This window comes from Hemicordylus capensis, chromosome 16, assembly GCF_027244095.1.
Source record: "Hemicordylus capensis ecotype Gifberg chromosome 16, rHemCap1.1.pri, whole genome shotgun sequence".
Lineage (NCBI taxonomy): Eukaryota > Metazoa > Chordata > Lepidosauria > Squamata > Cordylidae > Hemicordylus > Hemicordylus capensis.
The window spans coordinates 11,804,936-11,825,869 of NC_069672.1; the positions used below are offsets into that span (position 1 = coordinate 11,804,936).

General features: G+C 48.3%; 1 protein-coding gene and 1 long non-coding RNA gene across 4 annotated transcripts in view; one reads left to right on the forward strand and one right to left on the reverse strand.

Moving 5' to 3' along the window:
• Nucleotides 1-20,934, forward strand: part of MXRA8 (matrix remodeling associated 8) — a 24,397-nt gene continuing 3,463 nt past the window's right edge. Inside the window, exons 1-7 of the mRNA XM_053281456.1 lie at nucleotides 1-469; nucleotides 8,565-8,588; nucleotides 8,869-9,171; nucleotides 10,418-10,519; nucleotides 13,968-14,423; nucleotides 19,534-19,692; nucleotides 20,687-20,717. Of these exons, the coding sequence (XP_053137431.1) occupies nucleotides 421-469; nucleotides 8,565-8,588; nucleotides 8,869-9,171; nucleotides 10,418-10,519; nucleotides 13,968-14,423; nucleotides 19,534-19,692; nucleotides 20,687-20,717 (1,124 nt within the window). The 5' untranslated portion in view covers nucleotides 1-420. The remainder of the gene's footprint in view (nucleotides 470-8,564; nucleotides 8,589-8,868; nucleotides 9,172-10,417; nucleotides 10,520-13,967; nucleotides 14,424-19,533; nucleotides 19,693-20,686; nucleotides 20,718-20,934) is intronic.
• LOC128338690 (uncharacterized) overlaps nucleotides 19,625-20,934 on the reverse strand; it is an 8,414-nt gene continuing 7,104 nt past the window's right edge. For all 3 annotated transcript variants that reach the window (XR_008312674.1, XR_008312676.1, XR_008312675.1), the window contains exon 4: nucleotides 19,625-19,760. This is a non-coding gene — a long non-coding RNA (uncharacterized LOC128338690). The remainder of the gene's footprint in view (nucleotides 19,761-20,934) is intronic.

Here is a 20,934-nt window from a genome sequence, read left to right on the forward strand (position 1 = left end):
GGCAGAGTGTCAGAGAGCAAGGAAAGAACAGCTGGATTCTGTAAATGCCCGAGAAAATTAATACCATCCCCAGAAGGAGGTGGGTGGGGTGAAACTTGTTTTTGGAGCTGTTTGGGGCCCGCGAGAACTTACTAGATTTTTTTTTAAAAAATCTCTACATTCAAAGAGTCCATGGCAGGAGAAGGTTCAGCAAGCATGCATGTTATGTAGAAGTGGAGAAGTTTAAGGTTGGGGGAGAGGGATGGAGAGCGAGAGAAGGTGAGGAGTTAAAGATTCCTAGGTGGGGGTGTCAGTTTGCTGGATGTCCATGTTTTTTGGGCTGATCCCTGATGAGATCATAAGTGTTTGCAAGCAAGAAAGGGGAAAACAGACTGCAGAGGGTAGAAAGGAAGGAGAGAGAGCGACATACACAGAAGAGAAATGGAGCAAGTAGCGAAAATCCTCCTCTGTCTGATGGTGGCTTTGCAAGGTAAGTTTTTGAGAAGTTTTTAAAAAGGGATTTTTCTCTTGTTTCTCTCCTAAGCCAGCTATGCATTTGGGGGGCAACTTTTGGTGGGAGGGCGGGATATAGAAATCCGACCTGCATTCTTGTCGTCTGCTGGGGTTTGGGGTTGTTTCCCCCCCAGGTTTTGAGCGATATTGACCGGGATCCAGTGCATGTTATATAAGTTTGGAGCTGTTGGTTATATTTATATAGCTTTGCTCAGAGGGGCCCTGTTTGCCTGGAAGAATCTGGTGCGGAAAAATACAGTGGGTTGGTTTTGTGTGGAAAGGTCAGCATAGAAATCTGCGCCAGCAGTAGGGCGGCAGGCAGAAATGCAACAGGCAAAACGTCACCACTGCATTGCCGTGCTTGCGAGAGCGCTGCAGGCAGGAATCCAACAGGGAAAACATCACCATTGCATCCTTGGGAAACCAGGGTTGGTTGGATTTCTAAATAGAGATGTACCACCTAGAGATGTACATATCAGGCAGTATAAAAATATGATAAATAAACAGGCAACCCTGTATATTGTAACTGAAGTTCAAAGGAGCGTGTCACTGGGGTTGTGCTCTGATTGCCATGTTTTTTAATTGGCTCCGCTCCTCTGCATTTAACAGCTGCCTGATACAGAGAAATCTAGCAGATGTTGTCTTTTTCTGGTGTCTCCTGACTTTTCCTGCTGGATTTCTGTGTATTGGGCTGCCGTGAAAGGCACAGGAGCAGAGTCAACCAAAAAGGTGGCAACCCTACTTGGATCGCTGCTGCTGCCATCACCATCCTGAGGAGCAGAGTCAGTGAAGCAGGTAGAGAGTTGGCTGGGCAACCGCAAACATGTAGATCTGAAAAACAACAGAGCCTCCCTGTCTTACCACTTCAAACTCCTCATGGCTTCAGGTGGTAGGAGGTTCCAGAGGCCAGCTTTCAGAAGGTCGCTTTCCTGGTAAAGAGAGGAAAGTGAAGACTGAGCAGTGGAGTTTTAGTATCTGTTGATTTGCACGCTCAAGCTGAGCGTGCAAGCTGAGCTCAGTAGGCAAGGATCCACAGAGACAGCCATAGCCAAAACATCCGTAAAAGCCGAAAGCATGACCTTGGGACCTCCACCCCTTAAAATCTCCTCTTTGTCCTCTAGCTGCAAAACTCAGATTTCTGCCCCCTTGACTCACGACAAATCCCATCTTCTCTGCCCTGCAGGGGAAGCTGTTAATTTTTTTTAGGAACTTTATCTAAAGGGCACCAAATACATCAGAAGATGGCAGCAGCATGGCCAAAATCATGCAAAAAGAAAGTTAGGAGTTGTTTGAGACAGAGCACCATCGCAAAGGGGAGAAGAGAGGCCAGAAGGGCTTCTAAAAGGATGTTGCTGAGTATGGAATAGTTTTATTATGAGTCCACTGAAAGTTTAGTTCACTGACAAGATTGAATTGAAATTGACTAGGTTCTGAGATCAGAAAACTGTGCAGGTGATTAGAAACCCACCACAGACAAAAGGTGGGCAGAAAAAACAAATTGAGGCAGCTTTTTCTTTTTCTTTTTCTTTTTCTTTTTCTTTTTCTTTTTGCAACAGCTTTTTTCACTGTTGCATCAGGGATGGAACTGATGTTAGACATAGGCAGGGAAAAACCACGTAATGTTACAAAAGTGTGTAGAAGGAGGCTTGAGAGGTCTGGAAGATAACTGGCGGAAGGTTTGTCAGTGTGGAAGCATGCAAGCTTTTGAATTACACCGAGTTCCTCATCATGCCCATGAAGAATTCTGCCTAACCTTAAAGCTTGCTTGCAGTTATAGCTCATCGAGAATGGGTCTCCTAAAAGATTTTGCTCGGGTTGTTTTGTGTGTCTTCCTCTCTGAGTCTTAGATGATGACTACCACTAATACCAAGTTTCAAAGCTTTCCTTCTTTCAGCTGCAAAGGTGTATGTCTATTATTATTATTATTTTAAATGAGGCTTTCTAAGCAGCTCCAAGTAAAAGAAACTTTACCGGAGGAAAACCAAGTGGAAAATTACCGAGAAGTATAAAACTATTGCTGGTATCACTTTATTTTATTTATTTATTTGTTGGGCCATTTTGTGTGTGGGATCTACAAAGGTGTGTGGAGTTACTGAGGCTGCGATCTTATGCATGCTTACCCAAGAATAAGCCCCACTGAACACAGTGAGACTTACTTATGAGTAAACCTGCCTTATGGAACCAAAGATGAAATTCACTTTCTAATCTATTTACTACTATTTGCATAGCCAATTGTCTTGAAGCATTTTAGGCCTGTGACGCTTAGTCCACTTTTATCTGGGAAGCCCACAAACGGGGCCTCAGTATGAGAGCCCTCCCTCGCTGTGTTGTCTCCTGAGATTAGAGGAAGACTGCTACTGAAGCTGGAGGCTCCATCGAGCTCTCTTGGTTAAGAGATGCTGATAGACCCAGAGCGCCATGGTTGGAGGCATGTGTACGGAAGAACTTGATGTGTCCGGACAAGTCAGATGTGCACCTGGGTGCATGCCTGATCCGGTTTGGATTCTTTGCTCAACTTTGCCTTAAGGGCAATTAGTCAGGAGATAAAGAGATTCTGCCCTGCCATCCTGGTACCCTCGGGTTTTATGACTGGTTGCCTTGGGCAAAGGAGAAAGGGGGCCACACCCTTCCACCCAACAAGCTCTTTTCGACGCCAGTGACCACTCTCTATCTAAGACAGCAGTAGCTAGCTAGTGGCTCTGCAGCTGAAGTAGTAAGGCCCATTTTAGAGAGGAGGAAAACTGAGGCTAGAAAGACCCCGCCTTTGGATTAGGCAAATTAAGCTGACTGCATTTGTTAAACCAGGCGTTCCCGACCTGGGTGGAGAGCTGATCTTGTGGTAGCAAGCATGAATGGCCCCCTTTGCTAAGCAGGGTCTGCCCTGGTTTACATTTGAAGGGGAGACTCCATGTGTGAGCACTGGAAGAGATTCCCCTTTGGGGATGGGGCCGCTCTGGGAAGAGCACCTGCCTGCTCATGTGCAGAAGCTTCCACGTTCCCTCCCTGGCAGCATCTCCAAGATAGGGTGGAGAGAGATTCCTGCCTGCGACCTTGGAGAAGCCGCTGCCAGTCTGTGTAGACAATACTGAGCTAGATGGACCAAGGCTCTGACTTGGTAGAAGGCAGCTTCCGATGTTCCCAATCTGTGGTCCCCCAGATGTTGCGGAACTATTTATTTATTTATTTAACATCTTTTTTCATACCATATTTTTAGATAAATAACACCTTTTTTTAAACTACAACTCCCATCATCCCCAGGCAAAATAAACTGGGGATGGTGGGAGTTGTAGTTCAGCAACATCTGAAGGACCCTGGGCTAAGCAGCTGGGAATCAGAAGCCTGTGCTGATATCCTGTTAAGTCAGCTAAGGAATCTACCGTAGACTGCGATCTATTTCTCCCACTTATGATGGGAAGAGAGCTAGTCTGGTGGTAGCAAACATGACTTGTCCCCTTAGCTAAGCAGGGTCTGCCCAGGTTGCATATGAAAGGGAGACTAGACGTGTGAGCGTTTAAGATATTCCCCTTAAGGGATGGAGCCGCTCTGGGGAGAGCATCTAGGTTCCAGGTTCCCTCCCTGGCAGCATCTCCAAGACAGGGCTGAGAGAGATTCCTGCCTGCTTGCAACCTTGGAGAAGCCGCTGCCAGTCTGTGAAGACAATACTGAGCTAGATGGACCAAGGGTCTGGCTCAGTAAATGGCAGCTTCCTACGTTTGTATGACACTGTAAGCATATCACTGCTCAAATGGCAGCAGATCTTGGCTCTGGGTGGTCTAAAAACATGGGGGTAGGTAAACCTAGGGCAATAAAAGGGCTCCGAAAGGGGGTTAACGGCTATTCTTAGCCCAGGGATCGTGCTGTTCCGACTGAACGGCACATCTGGTGAGTTTCCTGCTTTCTAGAAGGGCAGCCAAAAAAAATTTGAGAAATGGATTTGTCAGCGATGGGATCTATGGCGTTTGTGAAAGAGCCCATGTTCTTTGCATTGAGCTGAGACGCAGAGAACGCCCCGGGTCTTGTTTCCACGCCCGGCCAGCAATCCGCAGCTGCGGAATGAGACAGGCACGCTTGCTCATAGCTCGTCCAAGCCGTTTATTAGCAAATTACAAACCTCTTCGGCATTCTTTACAACGTGGACTCCCCACTTGTCCTTCAAGGAGAGCAGGGCGGCCGCACATGGTTCTCCGGCCAGCTCCCATGTCTTATCCTCACAACAGCCCTGTTGGGTAGGTTACGTCGAGCGCGAGGAACTGGCTCGAGTGCGACTTGGCGAGTTTCCGGGCTGAGTGGAGATCTGAACCCAGGGCTTCTCAATCCAGGCCCCGCGCTGTAACCACTACACCACACAGTCTCTCGGCAGCTGATTGGCTGACGGAACATTCCGTTGACTGGCAGAACAGCCAATCCCTGCCCGCCAGGCCCTATAAAACCCTGATCTCCGGACTTGTGCCCCAGTTTGCAGAATTTGTCTCTGGCGCGAGAATGTTGCCCTACTCACAGGCCATGCTTGCTGCCTTGGATATGGGCCCTTTCCTTGAGCTATACATCTGCTTCTGGCTTACTCAAACTGACAGCCCGTATCCCCCCCACCAAATCCCAATTCCCAGCTGCCGGGATCCTGACCCTTGCCAAGGTCTGATGGATTGCCAGCCCTAACGTATGGAACATCTGCAGAACATAACTTTGCTTCCTCTCTTCAGGACGCCGAACTGAAAGACGGGCGAAGTTCACAGATTTTTATATTTTTAAGACTTCTGAGCCAATGATGTCCCAGCTCTGGTCCAACATGTAGCATAAACTTGGGGGTGGGTCCATAACTCAGTGGTAGCGCTTTGCACGCAGGATGTCCCAGGTTTCATCCCCGGCGGCATCTCCAGGTAAGGCTGGGAAAGCCCCACCTGAAACCCTGGGAAGCTGCTGCCTGTCAGTGTAGACGATCCTGAGCTAGGGGAACCAATGATCTGACTCCTGTTTAAGGCAGTTTCCGATGCCTGTGGGTTGCTAGCGTTTGGGAACAGGGTCATAGCTCAGGGGTGAGGCATCTGTTGGGCATGCAAAAGATCCCAGTTCAATCCCAGGTAGGACTGCGAAATACTCCTGCCTGAAACCTCGGAGAGCCGCTGCCGGTCAGAGTAGGCAATCCTCCCACACCAGCGGCTCGAAGTGTTCGGCAGTGAGGAGGATAACTTTAAGGGCAGGGGAGGGTGCCGTTCCCCATCCCTGCCGTGTTTCCACTGCCGGCGCTTGCTGAAAATACGGTCCGGCGGGGCGTCCGTGTACCTCCCTGCCGCCCCCGTCTGCTCCTCGGATCGGAAGTGATAGGAAGTAGCATGTGTGCGTGTGTCCGTCGGTGCTCGCGTAACACGGCTGCCCTTGTATGTAGTCCGGAAACTACAGTTGGTCCAGAATGCAGCAGCCAGGCTGGTCTCTGGGTCATCTCGGAGAGACCATATTACTCCCGTATTGAAGGAGCTACACTGACTGCTGATATGTTTCCGGGCAAAATACAAGGTGTTGGTTATAACCTATAAAGCCCTAAACAGCTTGGGCCCTGGGTATTTAAGAGAATGTCGTCTTCGTCATGAACCCCACCGCCCATTGAGATCATCAGGAGAGGTCCGTCTACAGTTGCCACCGGCTCGTCTGGTGGCCACTCCGGGATGGGCCTTCTCCGTTGCTGCCCCGAGGCTTTGGAATGTGCTCCCTGCTGAAATAAGAGCCTCCCCATCTCTGACAGCTTTTAAAAAGTCTTTCAAGACGCATCTGTTCACCCAGGCTTTTAATTAATATTGTTTTAATGGTTTTAATGCTGTTTTAAAATACACAAACATGTGACTGCTTTTGAAGATGAAAAGAGATGTCGCGAGTTCCAATCACGGGGCGACTGTGTCTTAACCCAGTAAGTTCCCCCCGTTCCGTGAGACTCTGCTGATAATCTAAGTCCCTCCTTTGAGCAGAGCAGAACGACACGTTCCCTGCGATGGCATGATGGTGTTTTTTGGGGCTTGTTTTTCATTTTAATTCAATCCAGCTGATTGAGGCTGTTGTGGAAGATCAGTGCGCGTGTAGCTGGCAGGGAATGGCTTTTTAACCCTTTTCTCCACGTGGCATGTTTCTGCTGAAAGTCCCGCAAAAAGTATGCCTTTATCCTTGCTGTTTAAAAGTGATGGTTACATGGTTTCTTTTCCCCAAGAGGGGTGAAAGCGATTGTGGCTTGGTTTCCCAACAATGGGTGGAACTATTCCTGGAGTGAATCCCCAAATATTTCCCCCCGCTTCAGTATTTTTCATAAGATCAAACCGTTAATATCTCCAGGTTAGTGCTGAGTCCTGGGGATTCCAGGTGAATCCCGGGAGGTTGGCAACCTTAGAAGTGGCAGAGGTTTCAGGCCAAAAGCATAATAGGAGAAGAGGGATATGATGTGCTTCTCCCCTGCCACCACCAGTTACAAATATATCCTGCCACACAATTAGGGAACACGTAAAATTAAGGGGGAAATCCTCCAAACAATCAGGGAACATGTAACCATTTAAAGAAAATCTCTCCCCCTCGAAACAATCAGGGAACACGTAACAGTTAAAAGAAAATATCCCCCCAAACAATCAGGGAACATGTAACCATTTGAAGAAACACCACCCCAAAACAATCAGGGAACACCTAACAGTTTAAAGAATATCTCCCCCACAAACAACCAGGGAACATATTCTGAAGGCTTGCTCTCCCTGGCTCATGGAAGCAAAACAAGAACAGAAGAAAATGGGTTCTTCTGAATCGAATTGTGCTAAATCCCGTGCATTTTCCCCTACTCCGCTGAGAGACAAAGAAGTCGCCACATAATTTTGGACTACAATACAATCAGGCATACAGAACAAATCATGCAAGTAGGGTAGGGCATGCCGTGTCGGAGGCTACAGAAAGCAGGCCCGAGGCATCTCCATCATGTGTTTTTTTTTTCATCAGCGTTCCATCTTTCTACTATAATTTGCCTGTTGGTGCCATTTAGCCTCCACAGAGCAATAATTTGGGATGGGAACATATTGTTGGCAGTGTCTTTTGAGCTCCTGGGCCACAAATGATAGAGGAGAAGGACAGGCTTGCTTATGGGTTGGCCTCTCGCCTTTCAAAATGGCTGCTGTTGGAGAAACTCTGCCAGCAAGAAACAAAGTGGAAAGCAAGGAATGCAAGTTTTGGGAGCAGAGCTACTGACTCTGCCCATTCCTGGAAACTCCTCCGCCCAATATTTTCTTCAGTCTTTCTCACAAGGTCAAGCCATTCAGGATTAGAGGTGTGCACAAAATGAATTTTTCCATTTGTTTTGAATTTGAACCGAATTCCAAAAATTTCATTTCAAATTCAAATCAGATTCAAATTCGGTCCCAATATTTGATACGGATTTGAATTGATTTGACCCTGTTTTGGCACCTTTTAAAAAAAACCAATCAGGGACTTTGGATTGAATTTGAATTGAATTTCAAAGATTTGTTTAGAATTTGAATTTGATGCCCTTTTAAGGGGTGATTTGTTTCAGATTTGAATAACTCAAATCACCCAGATTTGAGTCAAATCGATTCAGATTCCAGTTGATTTGCACATCGCTATTCAGAATTGCTTTCAAGAGTCACTTGGAGATGGATACGGATTCCTAGAGGTTCTAGGCCCATCCTGGAGGGTTAACAACCCTATTTGTATCTGAGTTCTGGATCATCATTCTGGAGAAAGAAGAAGTCCTGTATTTAGGTTATCTCGTGTCATTGTTTTGGGAATGTTTTTGTTGAAACTCGGTATACACATATTATTTTTATTTCATAACAGTAAAAATATTATTATTATTATTATTATTATTATTATTAAAAATTATTCTTTTTATATATATTATATATTAATTATTATTAATAATAATAATAATTATTATTATTATATCATCATCATCATCATCATCATACCATGCACTGGATGAAACTGCTTAAGTGGTATATAAGCAGTCTGTGTTTGTATCAGAACCCTGGTGGAAAAAATAATCCAGAATGCTGATCTATCCTCCGTCACTAATGCTTTCTCCATCTTCCTTTCAGAGTCTGTTGTCCATCCATATTCAGGTGAGTAAATAACAGTAATATCTTATTTAGCAGGCAGTATCCAAACTGGTTAGTCATGACTAAGCCTCGTTGAAATGAATGAGAGAAATTAGTTGTGACTAACTTGGGTCCCACTTGTTTCAAACTGGGCTCCAGCGACTGTTGCTGATGTCTCCTTTTGGACTGTAAGCCCTTTGGGGCAGAGAACCCTATGATTCCTCTTTCAATGTAAATTGCTGTGAGAACTCTTTTTTTAGTTTCAGTTTCCCACACAGCCTCTGTTTCTCTCCTCCTGGTACAGTCCCAGCGGACGCCTCCAATTCGGAGAGCGTGGTGGTGTCCGTGCTGAACATCACGGCCAAGGTGGGCTCCCAGACAGTCCTCTCCTGCAAAAGCTACCGGATGGTGTGGACTCAGGACCGGCTGAGCGACCGCCAGCGTGTGGTCCACTGGGACTTGTACCGAAATGGACACTACAGCAGCGAGAGGCTGTGTGATATGTATTCGACAGGGGACCAGCGACTGTATAACAACCACAATCAAGGACGGATATTCATGGCCGACAATGCTTTCGAAGACGGCAACTTCTCGTTGGTGGTCAAAGGTACCAGGATTCCTATCTACACACACACAAACCACACACACACACACACACACACACACACACACACACACACACACACACTTCTTTATTGTTAACGATCTCTATTTATTTTGATTTTTTAAATCTCAACACGCTTGAACATATCCTTTGTTTTTCAAGGGTCAGATCCGGACCGAATTACTCATGAATCATGGCATTGAAATCAAGCATGATGTCGTTGGTCGGAATTTCAGTGCCTAACTTGTCCCGTCAATTTGAATGTGATGACTCCAGAGTAATTCAGTTCTTTGGTTTTGTGTTTTTAAATTTAAAATCTTTTACGTTTTTGGCAGTTTTAAAAAAGGATTTTGGTTTCTTTTTGAACACTTGCCCCCCCAAAAAGCAAATCCACCGTTTTAAAAATCTGTATTTCTTTTTAGACATTTTTAAAAACAAAGCTTTTGATTTACTTTTCAGGAGTTCTGTTTCGTTTTAAAGTTTTCTTAAATGTTTATTAAACATGGTCTAATAAAAGAGTTTCATTGATTGTTTAATAAACAATTATTTAATCAATGTTTATAAAGCGTTGTTTAAGAGATTGCATTGATTTATTTGTCAGAGGTTCTGTTAAAAAAAACCCAAGACTGTACCGCTTTATTTATTTATTTTAAAGGGTACTTATTTTTAAAAGACTCTGCTCCCGAGATTTCAAGCGGCTTACATCACGTCAGGGGCAGTAAACTTTCCAACCACACCTCGTGAAATGGTAGTGCTCCCCATTCTCCATGCAAAACTGACATGGTGATGTATTCCGAAGTCCTGGGTCAGCCAAGTTAACCCTGGCTTGGTAAATACCAGCTCTCGCCTCACGGGGGCGCTTTGAACCATAGTAATCTCCATGAGCAATTGATGTACTAAAACTCACCTGGTGGTGAGTTTTCCTTGTCAGAGAAGACCTCGAGAACAGGGATGCCGTCGCCGATTCCTACACGGAGCACGGGGTTGGTCTAGAGCAGGGATTCTCAATGTTGGGTCCCCAGATGTTATTGGACTTCAACTCCCATAATTCCCAGCCCCAGTGGCCTTTGGTTGGGGATTATGGGAGCTGAAGTCCAAAAACATCTGGGGACCCTACGTTGAGAATCTGGTCTAGAGGACCTCCGAGGTCCCTTCCAATTCTGACATTCTATGATCCTATGAATATAAATGTTCATGTCTTCTTCGTCTTCTTCCTTATTTTATTTTATTTTATTTTATTTCAATCCAGATATTGCTGAGAGTGACCACGGAATTTATTCATGCAACCTCCACCACCATTACTGCCATCTGTACGAAACAGTACGCGTGCAACTCAACGTCACAAGAAAAGGTCAGACACTGGCCCGGGATTGTGGCAAAGGTCCCTGATGGGATGGTAACAGGAGGGGTGTGTGTGTGTGTGTGTGTGTGTGTGTGTGTGTGTGTGTTCTAGTTTGGAACCCTAGTTTGACTCTGGTGCCCCCAGCCAAGAGGTGTGGAACCCTGACTTTAACTTGACCCCCACAGGCTGCTCCCTTATGGGGTCAAATGACCAGCCCGTGTGGATGACCAGCAAATGATTAGCCCCCGCTGGTTGGGGAGTACAGTAATAAAGAGTTCCCAGTCTATTATGGGGCAAAGCTATAACGCTATTTCAGGGATGAAAAGATGCAGCAGCTAATTTGCACAGCCAGCCTGAACTAGGGATGTACCCAAAATTTGTCCGAATTGATTCGGATTTGAATCGATCCGACTCGAAACTGCCTGCACAGAATGGGATTCGTTTGAATCGATTTGAATCCGCCTGAGCTCGAATAGAACTCTCTCAGATTCGATTTGAATTTGCCCGAATTCAAATCGATTTGAATGAATCCCACTCGGTGCAAGCCATTTCGAGTCAAATCGATTCGGTCGAATTTTTGGCATCAGCCCTAGCCTGAACCCATTTCTTTTTGGAAATGAATGCTGAGGCAGGCAATTCAAGAGAGGGAGTATAGCCAACGAGACTAGCTGTTTATTGGGAGCTGAAGTCCTAGAAGTAGAAGTAGTAGAAGTAGTGTTTTTTTTGGGTGCAGAATGTTGGGAGCAGGTGGCAGGATTACATCTTCCATTCCACTGTGCATTGTTTTAGGGCTGTGATACAAGAGGGAGAGAAGGAATAACAGTCAGGGCTGTATTTGGCACTGTTTAGGCGCCCCCCAAGAACTGGTGACCTACGCGGCCACCTAGATCTGCCTAGTGGACGGGCCGGCCCTGATCTCAGCTCATTTGCTTTGATTATCTTTTTTTGTTTTCTCTCCATGAAAAGTATCCCCCCCCCCCGCCCGCTTGTGTACGTTTACAAAGTTGTGGTCTAAGGAGCAAAATGCCTAGCCGAGGAGGGAGTTGTTCTCTGTCATTAAGATGTTTGTGGCCGCGCAGCGTTTCCTGTCACGAGGCTGCAAACAAGGTCTAGAGCAACAGATGCTGTAACAGAAGAAGAGCAGTTTGTGAAATGAGGGCTTCGGCTGTATCTGTTTATAAGAAAAGGCCAGCCCGCTGGAAGATGAAGGTGGGGAGGGAGGCATTTCAGAACAACTCCGCCATTGTTTCTGGGAGAAAAGACAAACAGGAACAAGGCGTATGATCAGAAGGTTGGAGCACCTTCCCTACATAGGAACATATGAAGCTCCTGCCGACTGAGTCAGACCTTTGGTCCGTCTAGCTCAGTACTGCCTGCACGGACCGGCAGTGCCTCTTCAGAATGTTAAGCAGGGTCCTGACTGGCCCTTCTTGGAGAGACCGGAAAATGAATCTGGCACCGTCTCCTTGTTAATACAACATAAATTCATAACCTGGGATTTCCCGCGTGCAAAGCAGGGGCTGTACCAGTGAGCTCGGGATGTTCCTAATGGACTTATGAGGCTGCCAAAACTGGGTCAGACCTGCTGGACCATCTGGTTCAGTATTTTCTACACGGACCAGCCATAGCCATGATCGCTCTCTCCATGAAACCAACCCAACAGGACATACAGAATTTGCATAGGAAGCTGCCATCTGTGGGGCCAGACCCTTGGTCCGTCTAGTTCAGTATTGTCTACTCTGACCGGCAGCGGCAAGAGTTTGTATTTTCCCCAAACAGTAGCGTCTTGCACTGGGCAGGGGGGTTGGTCTAAAGACCTCCAAAAGTCCCTTCCAACATGAACATTCTATTATTCTATGGAAACACAATACAAACTCTCAAACCTCCTTCTGAAGGATGAGAGAAATAGGAAAGGAGAACCCTTTTTCAAGCAAGGGAGACATTTTAAAGGTATGACTTGTGTTTGTGTTGTTCTACCCTTCCTCAAAGGAGCTTAGGGTACAAAACATGGTTTCTTCCTGTTATTTAAACTTAAATAACAGGTTCCTTCCTATTTATCCTCACCATGACCCTGCAAGGTAGGTTAAGCAAAGAGATGATCCCTGAGGCACAATAGTCTGTGGAGTCAGAATTCGAACTCGAGGATCTTTGACTCGAATCCGACTCGAATCCGACTCGAGGGTCTTCAGGTCCACATCCGACAACCCATCCACTATTCTCACTATCTGTGATTCAGTCTGATTCATGGTGCCTGAGGCACAATAGTCTGTGGAGTCAGAATTCGAACTCAAGGATTTTCGACTCGAATCCGATTCGAATCCGACTCGAGGGTCTTCGGGTCCAGATCAGACAACCCATCCACTGTTCTCACTATCTGTGATTCAGTCTGATTCATGGTGCCGGTAACATGCGAGTCATCGAGAGGCTGATTCGCGATGCCAGGATGGTCCAGTCATACTCTTCTGCCGTGCCAAGTAAAGAGGGGATTTCTCTTGGGTTTTGTCTGGCGTTCTCGTTGATAGCCCACAGATGTCGGCTTAACTGGCCATTTGGCTGTTGGTTCTGGAATACACCTTGAGTCACCCCCATCTGGTCTGCAGTGAGGAACGCTGAAAGCATGGTCCCCAAAGTATGGCTTAAGTGCACACGATACAGAAGCTAAGCTGGTCTCCGTGTGGTCGATGCCTGGATGGGAGACGCATCTTGGATGGGATGGGGCCAGAGTTCAGTGGTAGAGTATATCTGCTTGGCATGCGGAAGGCCCCAGTTTCAGTCCCTGGCAGGTACTCCAGGTAGGGCTGGGAGAGACTCCAGCCCGAAACCTTGGAGGAGCTGCTGCCAGTCTGGGTAGACAATCCTGGGCTATATGGACCAAGGGTCTGACTCAGTAGAAGGCAGCTTCCTATGTTACTAAAAAAGAAACCTAAGGTAGACAGCTGCAACAGCCATTGGTAGGATGTTGGGCTGGGGGTGAATTGGGCCAGTTGTTCTCCCCCTGCTAAATCAAAGAGAACCAGCACTTTAATAAGGTGGCTCTTTGCTCAGTTGGCAGGGCTTTTGTCTATACTGACGGGCAGCCCTCTCTCTTGCCGTTGCTCCCCTGCCACTGGTATTCAGAGGCACCGTGCCTCTGAGGCTAGAGGTGGCCTCTTAGCCCTCAGAATAGTAGCCTTCGGCAGACCTGTCCTCCATGAATTTGTCTAAGCCCCTCTTAAAGCCATCCGAGCCGGTGGCCAGCACCAAATCCTGTGGCAGGGGGTTCCACCGATTAATGACACGCTGTGTAGGGAAAGTGCATCCTTTTGTCGGTCCTCAATTTGGGGCGGTGACCCCTGGTTCTAGTGTTATGAGAGCGGGAGGGGGGGAAAGTCTCACGCTCTCCACCCCGTGCATAATGTGTAGAGACCTCGATCACGCCTCCCCTTCGTCTCAACCTTGTGTGCCCTTTCTTCTCCAGCGAAAGAAGTCGCGCGTTACTGGGACGGAGAGAAGGTGATCATCGTCGCCCTGAAGGGGAGCAGCGTGGTCATCCCCTGCGTCAACCGGAATCACATCTGGACCGAGCGCCATGATGAAGAGGACCAGCAGGTGGTCCACTGGGACCGGCAGCCCCCCGGGGTACCCCACGACCGGGCCGACCGCCTCATTGACCTGTATGCCTCTGGCGAAGGGCGCTCCTATGGGCCCCTCTTCATCCGGCTCAAGATGAATATCACCGAGAGGGCTTTTGAGCTGGGCGACTTCTCCCTGAAGATCTCGGCCCTGGAGGCAGACGACGAGGGCACCTATTCCTGCCACCTCCATCACCACTACTGCGGGCTGGACGAACGCAGGATCTTCCGGGTCTCGGTCGTGGAGCCGGAGCCGGAGAGGAAGGTGGTGAACTTCACCCGGCACAATCCGCCCCTGGCAGGTAGGCGATCCGAGGGCAAAAATCGGGTATCTGCTCCGGGCGGGTTCGTTTTGGGGGGTGAGGAAAGGGTGGCTCTTCGTGAGGACTGGTCCCTTTGTGCACGCCGAGTATCTTGGTTGCGAATGCGAGGAAGTGGCGGCCTCTTTGCAGACCTTGGCCCCACGGGGACCCCTGGTAAAGTCTGCTTACCCGAGCCTCCCGATGTGGGAGGCTCGGGAAAGCAGACGTCACCAGGGGTCCCCGTGGGGCCAAGGTTTGCAAAGAGGCCGCCTGAGCTCTGCTCAGCTCGGTTTCTTGGGAACCCATGACTGAGGTGGGTGGACTTCAGGAAGAGGCAGGACAGCTGTCTGCCGGGAATGCTCTAACTCTGGCTTTCCGGGTTGGACTAGATGGCCCCCATGATCCCTTTCAGCTCTATGCTTCCATAATACCCCGGATGCTCAGTATCAACAGGGAATTCACGCAGAGCAACACCCCACTTTCCGTGGGATGGGGCTATAGAGCACCTGCTTTGTATGCAATTGGTCCCGGGTTCCAAGCTAGCCTCTCCAGGCAGGACTGGGAAAGACTCCTTCCTGAAATCCCCGAGAGCTGCTGCCGGTCAGTGTAGACAATACTGAGCTTGATGGAACAAGGGTCGGACTTAGTGGAAGATTTGTACATGGCATAGACCACAGCTCAGCGGTAGAGCCTCTTGTGTTCCACGCAGAAGGTCCCAGGATCAATCCCCCGGTATCTCCAGACAGGGCCTGCTTAAGACCTTGGAGAGCTGCTGCCAGTCAGTGTTGACCATACTGAGCTGGATAGACCACGGGTCTGACTCCATTTGGCAGTTTCCTACGTCCCTCTGCAACTGCGCATGACCGGAGATCCGTGTTGATGGGCAGGCTGTCTTGCAGGGAAGTTTGTCTGCCTTCCCTGAACTCCAGATTGTCTTCCAAAGAATCCCATAATTCCTTGGAAAACCACACTTCTTGTAGGAGATTCAAACCACTGCAGTTCCGCACCCCTTTGTATTTCTTTCCATTGCTTGTTTCCCATCTCTGGCAATCAGGAGATGGTTTGGCTTCCAGTATGTCCCTTTAAATCCATCCCAATTACCCCGCTGCAAAAACAGACCTGCCGTTCTCATCATTTTTTTCCACCTGCTGGTTATAGCTCCCCGTTTATTAAGAGTTTGAAATATTTATCACGTCTTTTAATATTTATTGGCTGTTTAATCTCCCATTTGAAGAGGGGCTGATAAATGTTTAAAGGAGTCTGCCTGCTAGCTTGAGTGAAAAGGCTTCTGGAGTTGTGGAGAATCGGGCCCCGAATGTGCCAATCGGAAACTTAATGAGAAAAGAAGGCTCCTTTCTCCCAGAATCCACTGCAGCAGCTGCCAGGAAATCGGCCCCAATCCCGAGGGACCCCTTCTCGTCAAAAGCAGTGCAAAGAGAGATTTTTGCCGGCTTGAGCTGTTGGGTGGGGCATGTTCTGTCCGGAAACCAGCATGCAAATCTTGCTGAATTGATGGGAAAGTTATTTATTTTATTTTGTCTTTTCACTTCTGGAAAAGATCAGTTGGAACCCGGCCTGATCCCTAACGCCGGGCCCTTCTAAACAACACGTTTGGAAGTGGGTTTTTGTTTGGCCATGAGAAATTGCCTTAAGAGTCCATGTAAACGCCTGCTGGGACGGCGCCTTAACGAAACGAGAGACAAAAAGCGGAGGAACCAGCGGCCTCCTTGGATCTTCTTAATCCCAGGCGCAGTTCCAAGACCTGGAATGCGTCCTGAGCCCGGAAATGTCATTCTGCTTACAATATCAACATGGCCTACTTCTGTTTCTGCCCAGCCTCTCTCCGCCATCCGGAATGCAGTTGAACTCTGTGGCTTGCGTGGGTCTGTGTGCTGATAAGATGTCCCTTCCCACCCCAGGCTTTACGGACGATCCGTCTTTCGGGAGCTCTCTTTGCGCCGAGAAAAGGAAGCGGCTTACGGACAGAGTCGCCAGTGGGGTGGTGGTGATGGGGTAGCGTTCGTTTTAGCCTCTGAAATGTACGTGGCAGTTTTCCCCTCTGTGGTTTGCAAGCCGTTTTTGTGGCCGGTGGTCTCAGATCTGCGGAGCCGGATTGTAGGGGTTTGAAGCGGTTGTCTTTTAGGTTTTTTAGGCAACTCTGCGGCCAGTTGGGAAGCTCCCTTTTAGACGTCCTCAGCTGTAGTGACTCAGATAGAGACTTGCGCTTGTAGGTGCAAATCATCCCTTCGTATGGCTTATGGGATGCAGCAGGCAAGAGACACGACCACCCCACAGCCATCACTCTGCATTTGGCTAAGACCCAACCCACCATTTGATGCCTTGATGTGTGTCTAACCTTACCCCAGATTCCATCTAAAAACATGTGGGTTTCCTTGCCACAGTTGGCACCATCTTCCATCTGGCTCCGCCCCCCGAGCCACCATCTTGCATCTAGCTCCGCCCCCGAGCCACCATTTTGTCCCTTATTTCTTTATCTAGCCTCATCGCCGCCTCAGTGCAGACCAATACTAAACTAGATGGACCAGTGGTCCGACTTGGTATAAGACAGTTTTCTATGTTCCTAACACGTTGGGTGGGGTCCTCTATAGCAACGTGGCCGAGCACCAGAAGGTCTCCGGTTCACTCCCTGGCAGCATCTCCAGGTAGGGCTGGCAGAGACTCTTGCCTGAAACCTTGGAGCAGCTGCTGCCAGTCAGTGTAGACAATCCTGAGCTAGCTGGATTAAGCTCTGGACCCAGTAGGCAGCTCATAATGTTCATCAGGAGCATCCATAGTGCATTGCTAGGCCTCTCAGCTGTGCGTGCGAAAGGTCCCAGGTACAATCCCTGGCAGCATCTCCAGGTAGGGCTGAGAGAGCTTCCTGCCTGGTCAGTGTGGACAATACTGAGCAAATGGACCTGACTTGCGTCTGACTTGGTAGAAGGCTGCTTCCTATCCTTGGCTTCTCCAAGGTTGCAGGCAAGAGTCTCTCCCAGCCCTATATTGGAGATGCCACCAGGGAGGGAACTTGGAGCCTTCTGCTCTTCCCAGAGCGGCTCCATCCCCTGAGGGGGGGAATCTCCACCAGTGCTCACACTTCTAGTCTCCCATCCAAATGTAACCAGGATGGACCCTGCTTAGCTAAAGGGGCAAGTCATGCTTGCTACCACCAGACCAGCTCTTTTCTGCTTCAGCCCACCTGGAAAGCGATCGTCTCTCTCTTGACTAATTTTCTCAAGATCTGGGGTGAAAACTTTCCTTCCGAGTCTGATATGGAAGGGGAAAGATCCTCTGCCGAGGAGAGCTGGTCTTGTGGCAGCAAGCATGAATCGTCCCCTTTGCTAAGCAGAGTCCATCCTGGTTTGCATTTGCATGGGTGATTACATGTAAGAGCACTGTTAGATATCCCCCTTCGGGGATGGGACCGCTCTGGGAAGAGCCGAAGGTCCCAAGCTCCTTCCCTGGCGGCATCTCCAAGATAGGGCTGAGAGAGACTCCTGCCTGCCACCTGGGAGAAGCTGCTGCTGATCTGTGTAGACAATCCTGAGCGAGACGGACCAATGGTCTGACTCAGTATATGGCAGCTTCCCTATGTTTCTTTAAAATAAGCTGAAATGGCTGCTCCCAACCCTTTCCTCTGGGTTTGTTTAACCCGTGGACACTTCCAAACAAATGGTTCTCTAGGTTTCTCCTTTTGAGCGTAGCCTGCTGCAGTCAAGCGACGCAGAGATGCATTCCAGACGGGATGGCAGGGAACTCATTCTTCGTTTCCCTCTTCTGGGTGGATGGACAAAGCTGCGCGCCCTGCCCAGGAATGCAATGCATTCCTGGCTTCATGTCTGGTTTTTCTCTGCCTGTGTTTATTTTGTTTTATGAAACCTTGTTCTTTTGGCATTGAAATTCCTCCCTCCCAGTAAGGTAGGCGCTGACATACCATAGAGTCCTGGAGCCGAAGCAAGTAGCAAGTTGGCCTGAAGGAACTGCAAAGGATTTGATTACTCTTCGAGTGAAACACCCACTGGGTGACAAGAATATGTGTGAGAGACTAACTGAGCTAATTCCCGCCCGTGGCTGTGTGCTGGCATCCCTCCTTGACCTTTTGTTTCCAGGTCTGTTGAGCCTGGCAATAGTTTTTGCCTCCTTTCCTTAATGCGAGGTTATGTTGGTTGTTAGGCATGCAAATAGGTCTGAGAGGAGTGAGGGGGACAGTGAAACGCACTGCTGGTGTCAGAGAAGCAGCGACGACCCCATGAAGTCGTGCGCTTTTGTCCTCAAAATTAAAACTGGGAATGTGTTCCCACTGGAAGGAGAGCAGTAGTGAGTGTGAATTGTCCCCTTTGCTAAGCAGTGTTTGCCTTGGTTTGGGTTTGGATGGGTGACCATGTGTGAGTGCTGTCTGCTGTAAGATATTCCCCTTCAATCGCTGGCAGCATCTCCTGGTAGGGCTGGGAGAGACTCCTGCCTGCAACCTTGGAGAAGCTGCTGCCAATCAGTGCAGACAATACTGTGCTAGATGGACCAAGGGTCTGACTCAGTATATGGCAGCTTTCTATTCCTAACTGTTGGTTTTTTCCAACTATGGAAGTGTGGAATGCCCTCCCCGGAAAGGGACAACCTGGATTATAAAAGGTAAAGAAAAAGAGTGGAACCCGAGCAGACTATGATACAGCTAAACCAACCAAGTTGGTGATGAAATTTGTCACCTATCAGGTTTGTGAAATAAGCTGAGGTTAAAAGAAGCCGTAGTTCCACGTGCAGTCTGAATCTACCCAGTTTCCAAAACGCTCACCGTTCTTTGGTCCCCTGCTAACAGAGCAAAGAGGTACTTTTTAAAAAAGTGGTGATTCTCTTCATTTAGCGGGGGGGAGCAACTGGCCCTATCCGTCCCCAGCACAGCATCCCTCCAGTGGCTGGTGTCTATTTTCTGTTTCTTTTTTAGATTGTGAGCCCTTTGGGGACAGGGAGCCATTTTATTTATTTATTCAGATCTATGTAAACGACTTTGGGAGCTTTGGTTGAAAAACAGTGCATAAATATTCATCGTATTCTCTCTCTCTCTCTCTCTCTCTCTCTCTCTCTCTCTCTCTCTCTCTCTCTCCTCTCTACCCAGATCCCAGCGGGGGGCACAGCCATAATGTCATCAACGTCATCATTCCCGAGAGCCGCGCTCATTTTTTCCAGCAGTTGGGCTACATCCTGGTGACGCTCGTGTTCTTCATCCTGCTCTTGATCCTCGTGGTCTTGGTCACCCGCAAGCGGCAGAGGAGAGGTGAGTCCTTTCCGGGGTCGTTGCTCTTTCCTTGCAGTGCCCTGCCCCAAGGAATCTACAAGGAATGCCTAAAAAATGGCAGAGGAGACCGCAAAGTGAGTCGAGAGGAAAACATGTAACGCCCGCTGTAGGTGAGCGAGAGGGCTATGGGGTAGAAAACCAAAAAAGGGGCCAGAGTCTTAAAGTGACCAGGAGACCTCTGAGGAGTCTCAGGGCAACAGGGTTGAAGGAGTGATGGTCACAGGCTGGGATGCAACCAGATAAGAGCCTAGGGGTGTCCATCTCCATTTGTTACCTAGGTGTACAAATGGTAGGCTGGAACTAGTGAAGGGTTGTAGTTTAGTGGTCCACCACAGGATTTCTTAACCTTGGGCCCCCAGATGTTGTTGGACTACAACTCCCATCATCCCCAGACATGGCCTTTGTGGCTGAGGATGAGGGGAGTTGTAGTCCAACAACATCTGGGGGCCCGGGGTTAAGAAACCCTGGTTCATCACATGCTTTGCAGGCAGAAGGTCCCAGGTTCGATCCCCAACATTTCGGTTAAATTTTTTTAGCAAAAAAAATGTGGGAAAAGGCCGCTGCCAATCAGAGTATTCTTTCCTCTGTTCAGCCCGCCTCCATTCCCCTCCCCTTCCTCTCTTGCCTCTTTTGCGTCAATATCTAGATTGTAAGCTCTTTGGGGCAGGGACCTTTTATCCTTTGTAAAGCACCATGTCCAGGGGTGGCTCTGCCAGAACCATACTGACGCTTCTGAACTAGATGGATCAGCATAAGGCATCATGGCCTTCCTAACCACAAACGGATTCACACACACTTGAATATTTCTCAGGAATTCACAATGAACTAGCTGTTTCCAAAAGTCTTCTGTGTGTTGGGGATCTGGAAGTGCCATTTGTGGGATGTGATCTGGGTGTTCGTAAGTGCCAAACTGCCTCTGATGTTGGGTGGTGAAGGTTCCTATTTGTAAACCTCCCCTCTCTCTTCTTTCTAGGTTTTGAGTACAATGTGAAGAAATATGACGAGTAAGTTGACACACATTCTGTGTGTGGCTGGGACTCTACTACACACCCAAGAGGATGGTTAAATTCTGAGACTGCACCCTTCGTTAGGAGCAAGCAGGCCCATTGTGGGTTGATCTTTGCCCTTTGGTTTGCCGATCAGGTCTGCAGAGAGAAAGAGAGCTGAAATATTTGAAGGATGTGCAGAACATTCAACCGAATCCATTCAAATTCGAATCTA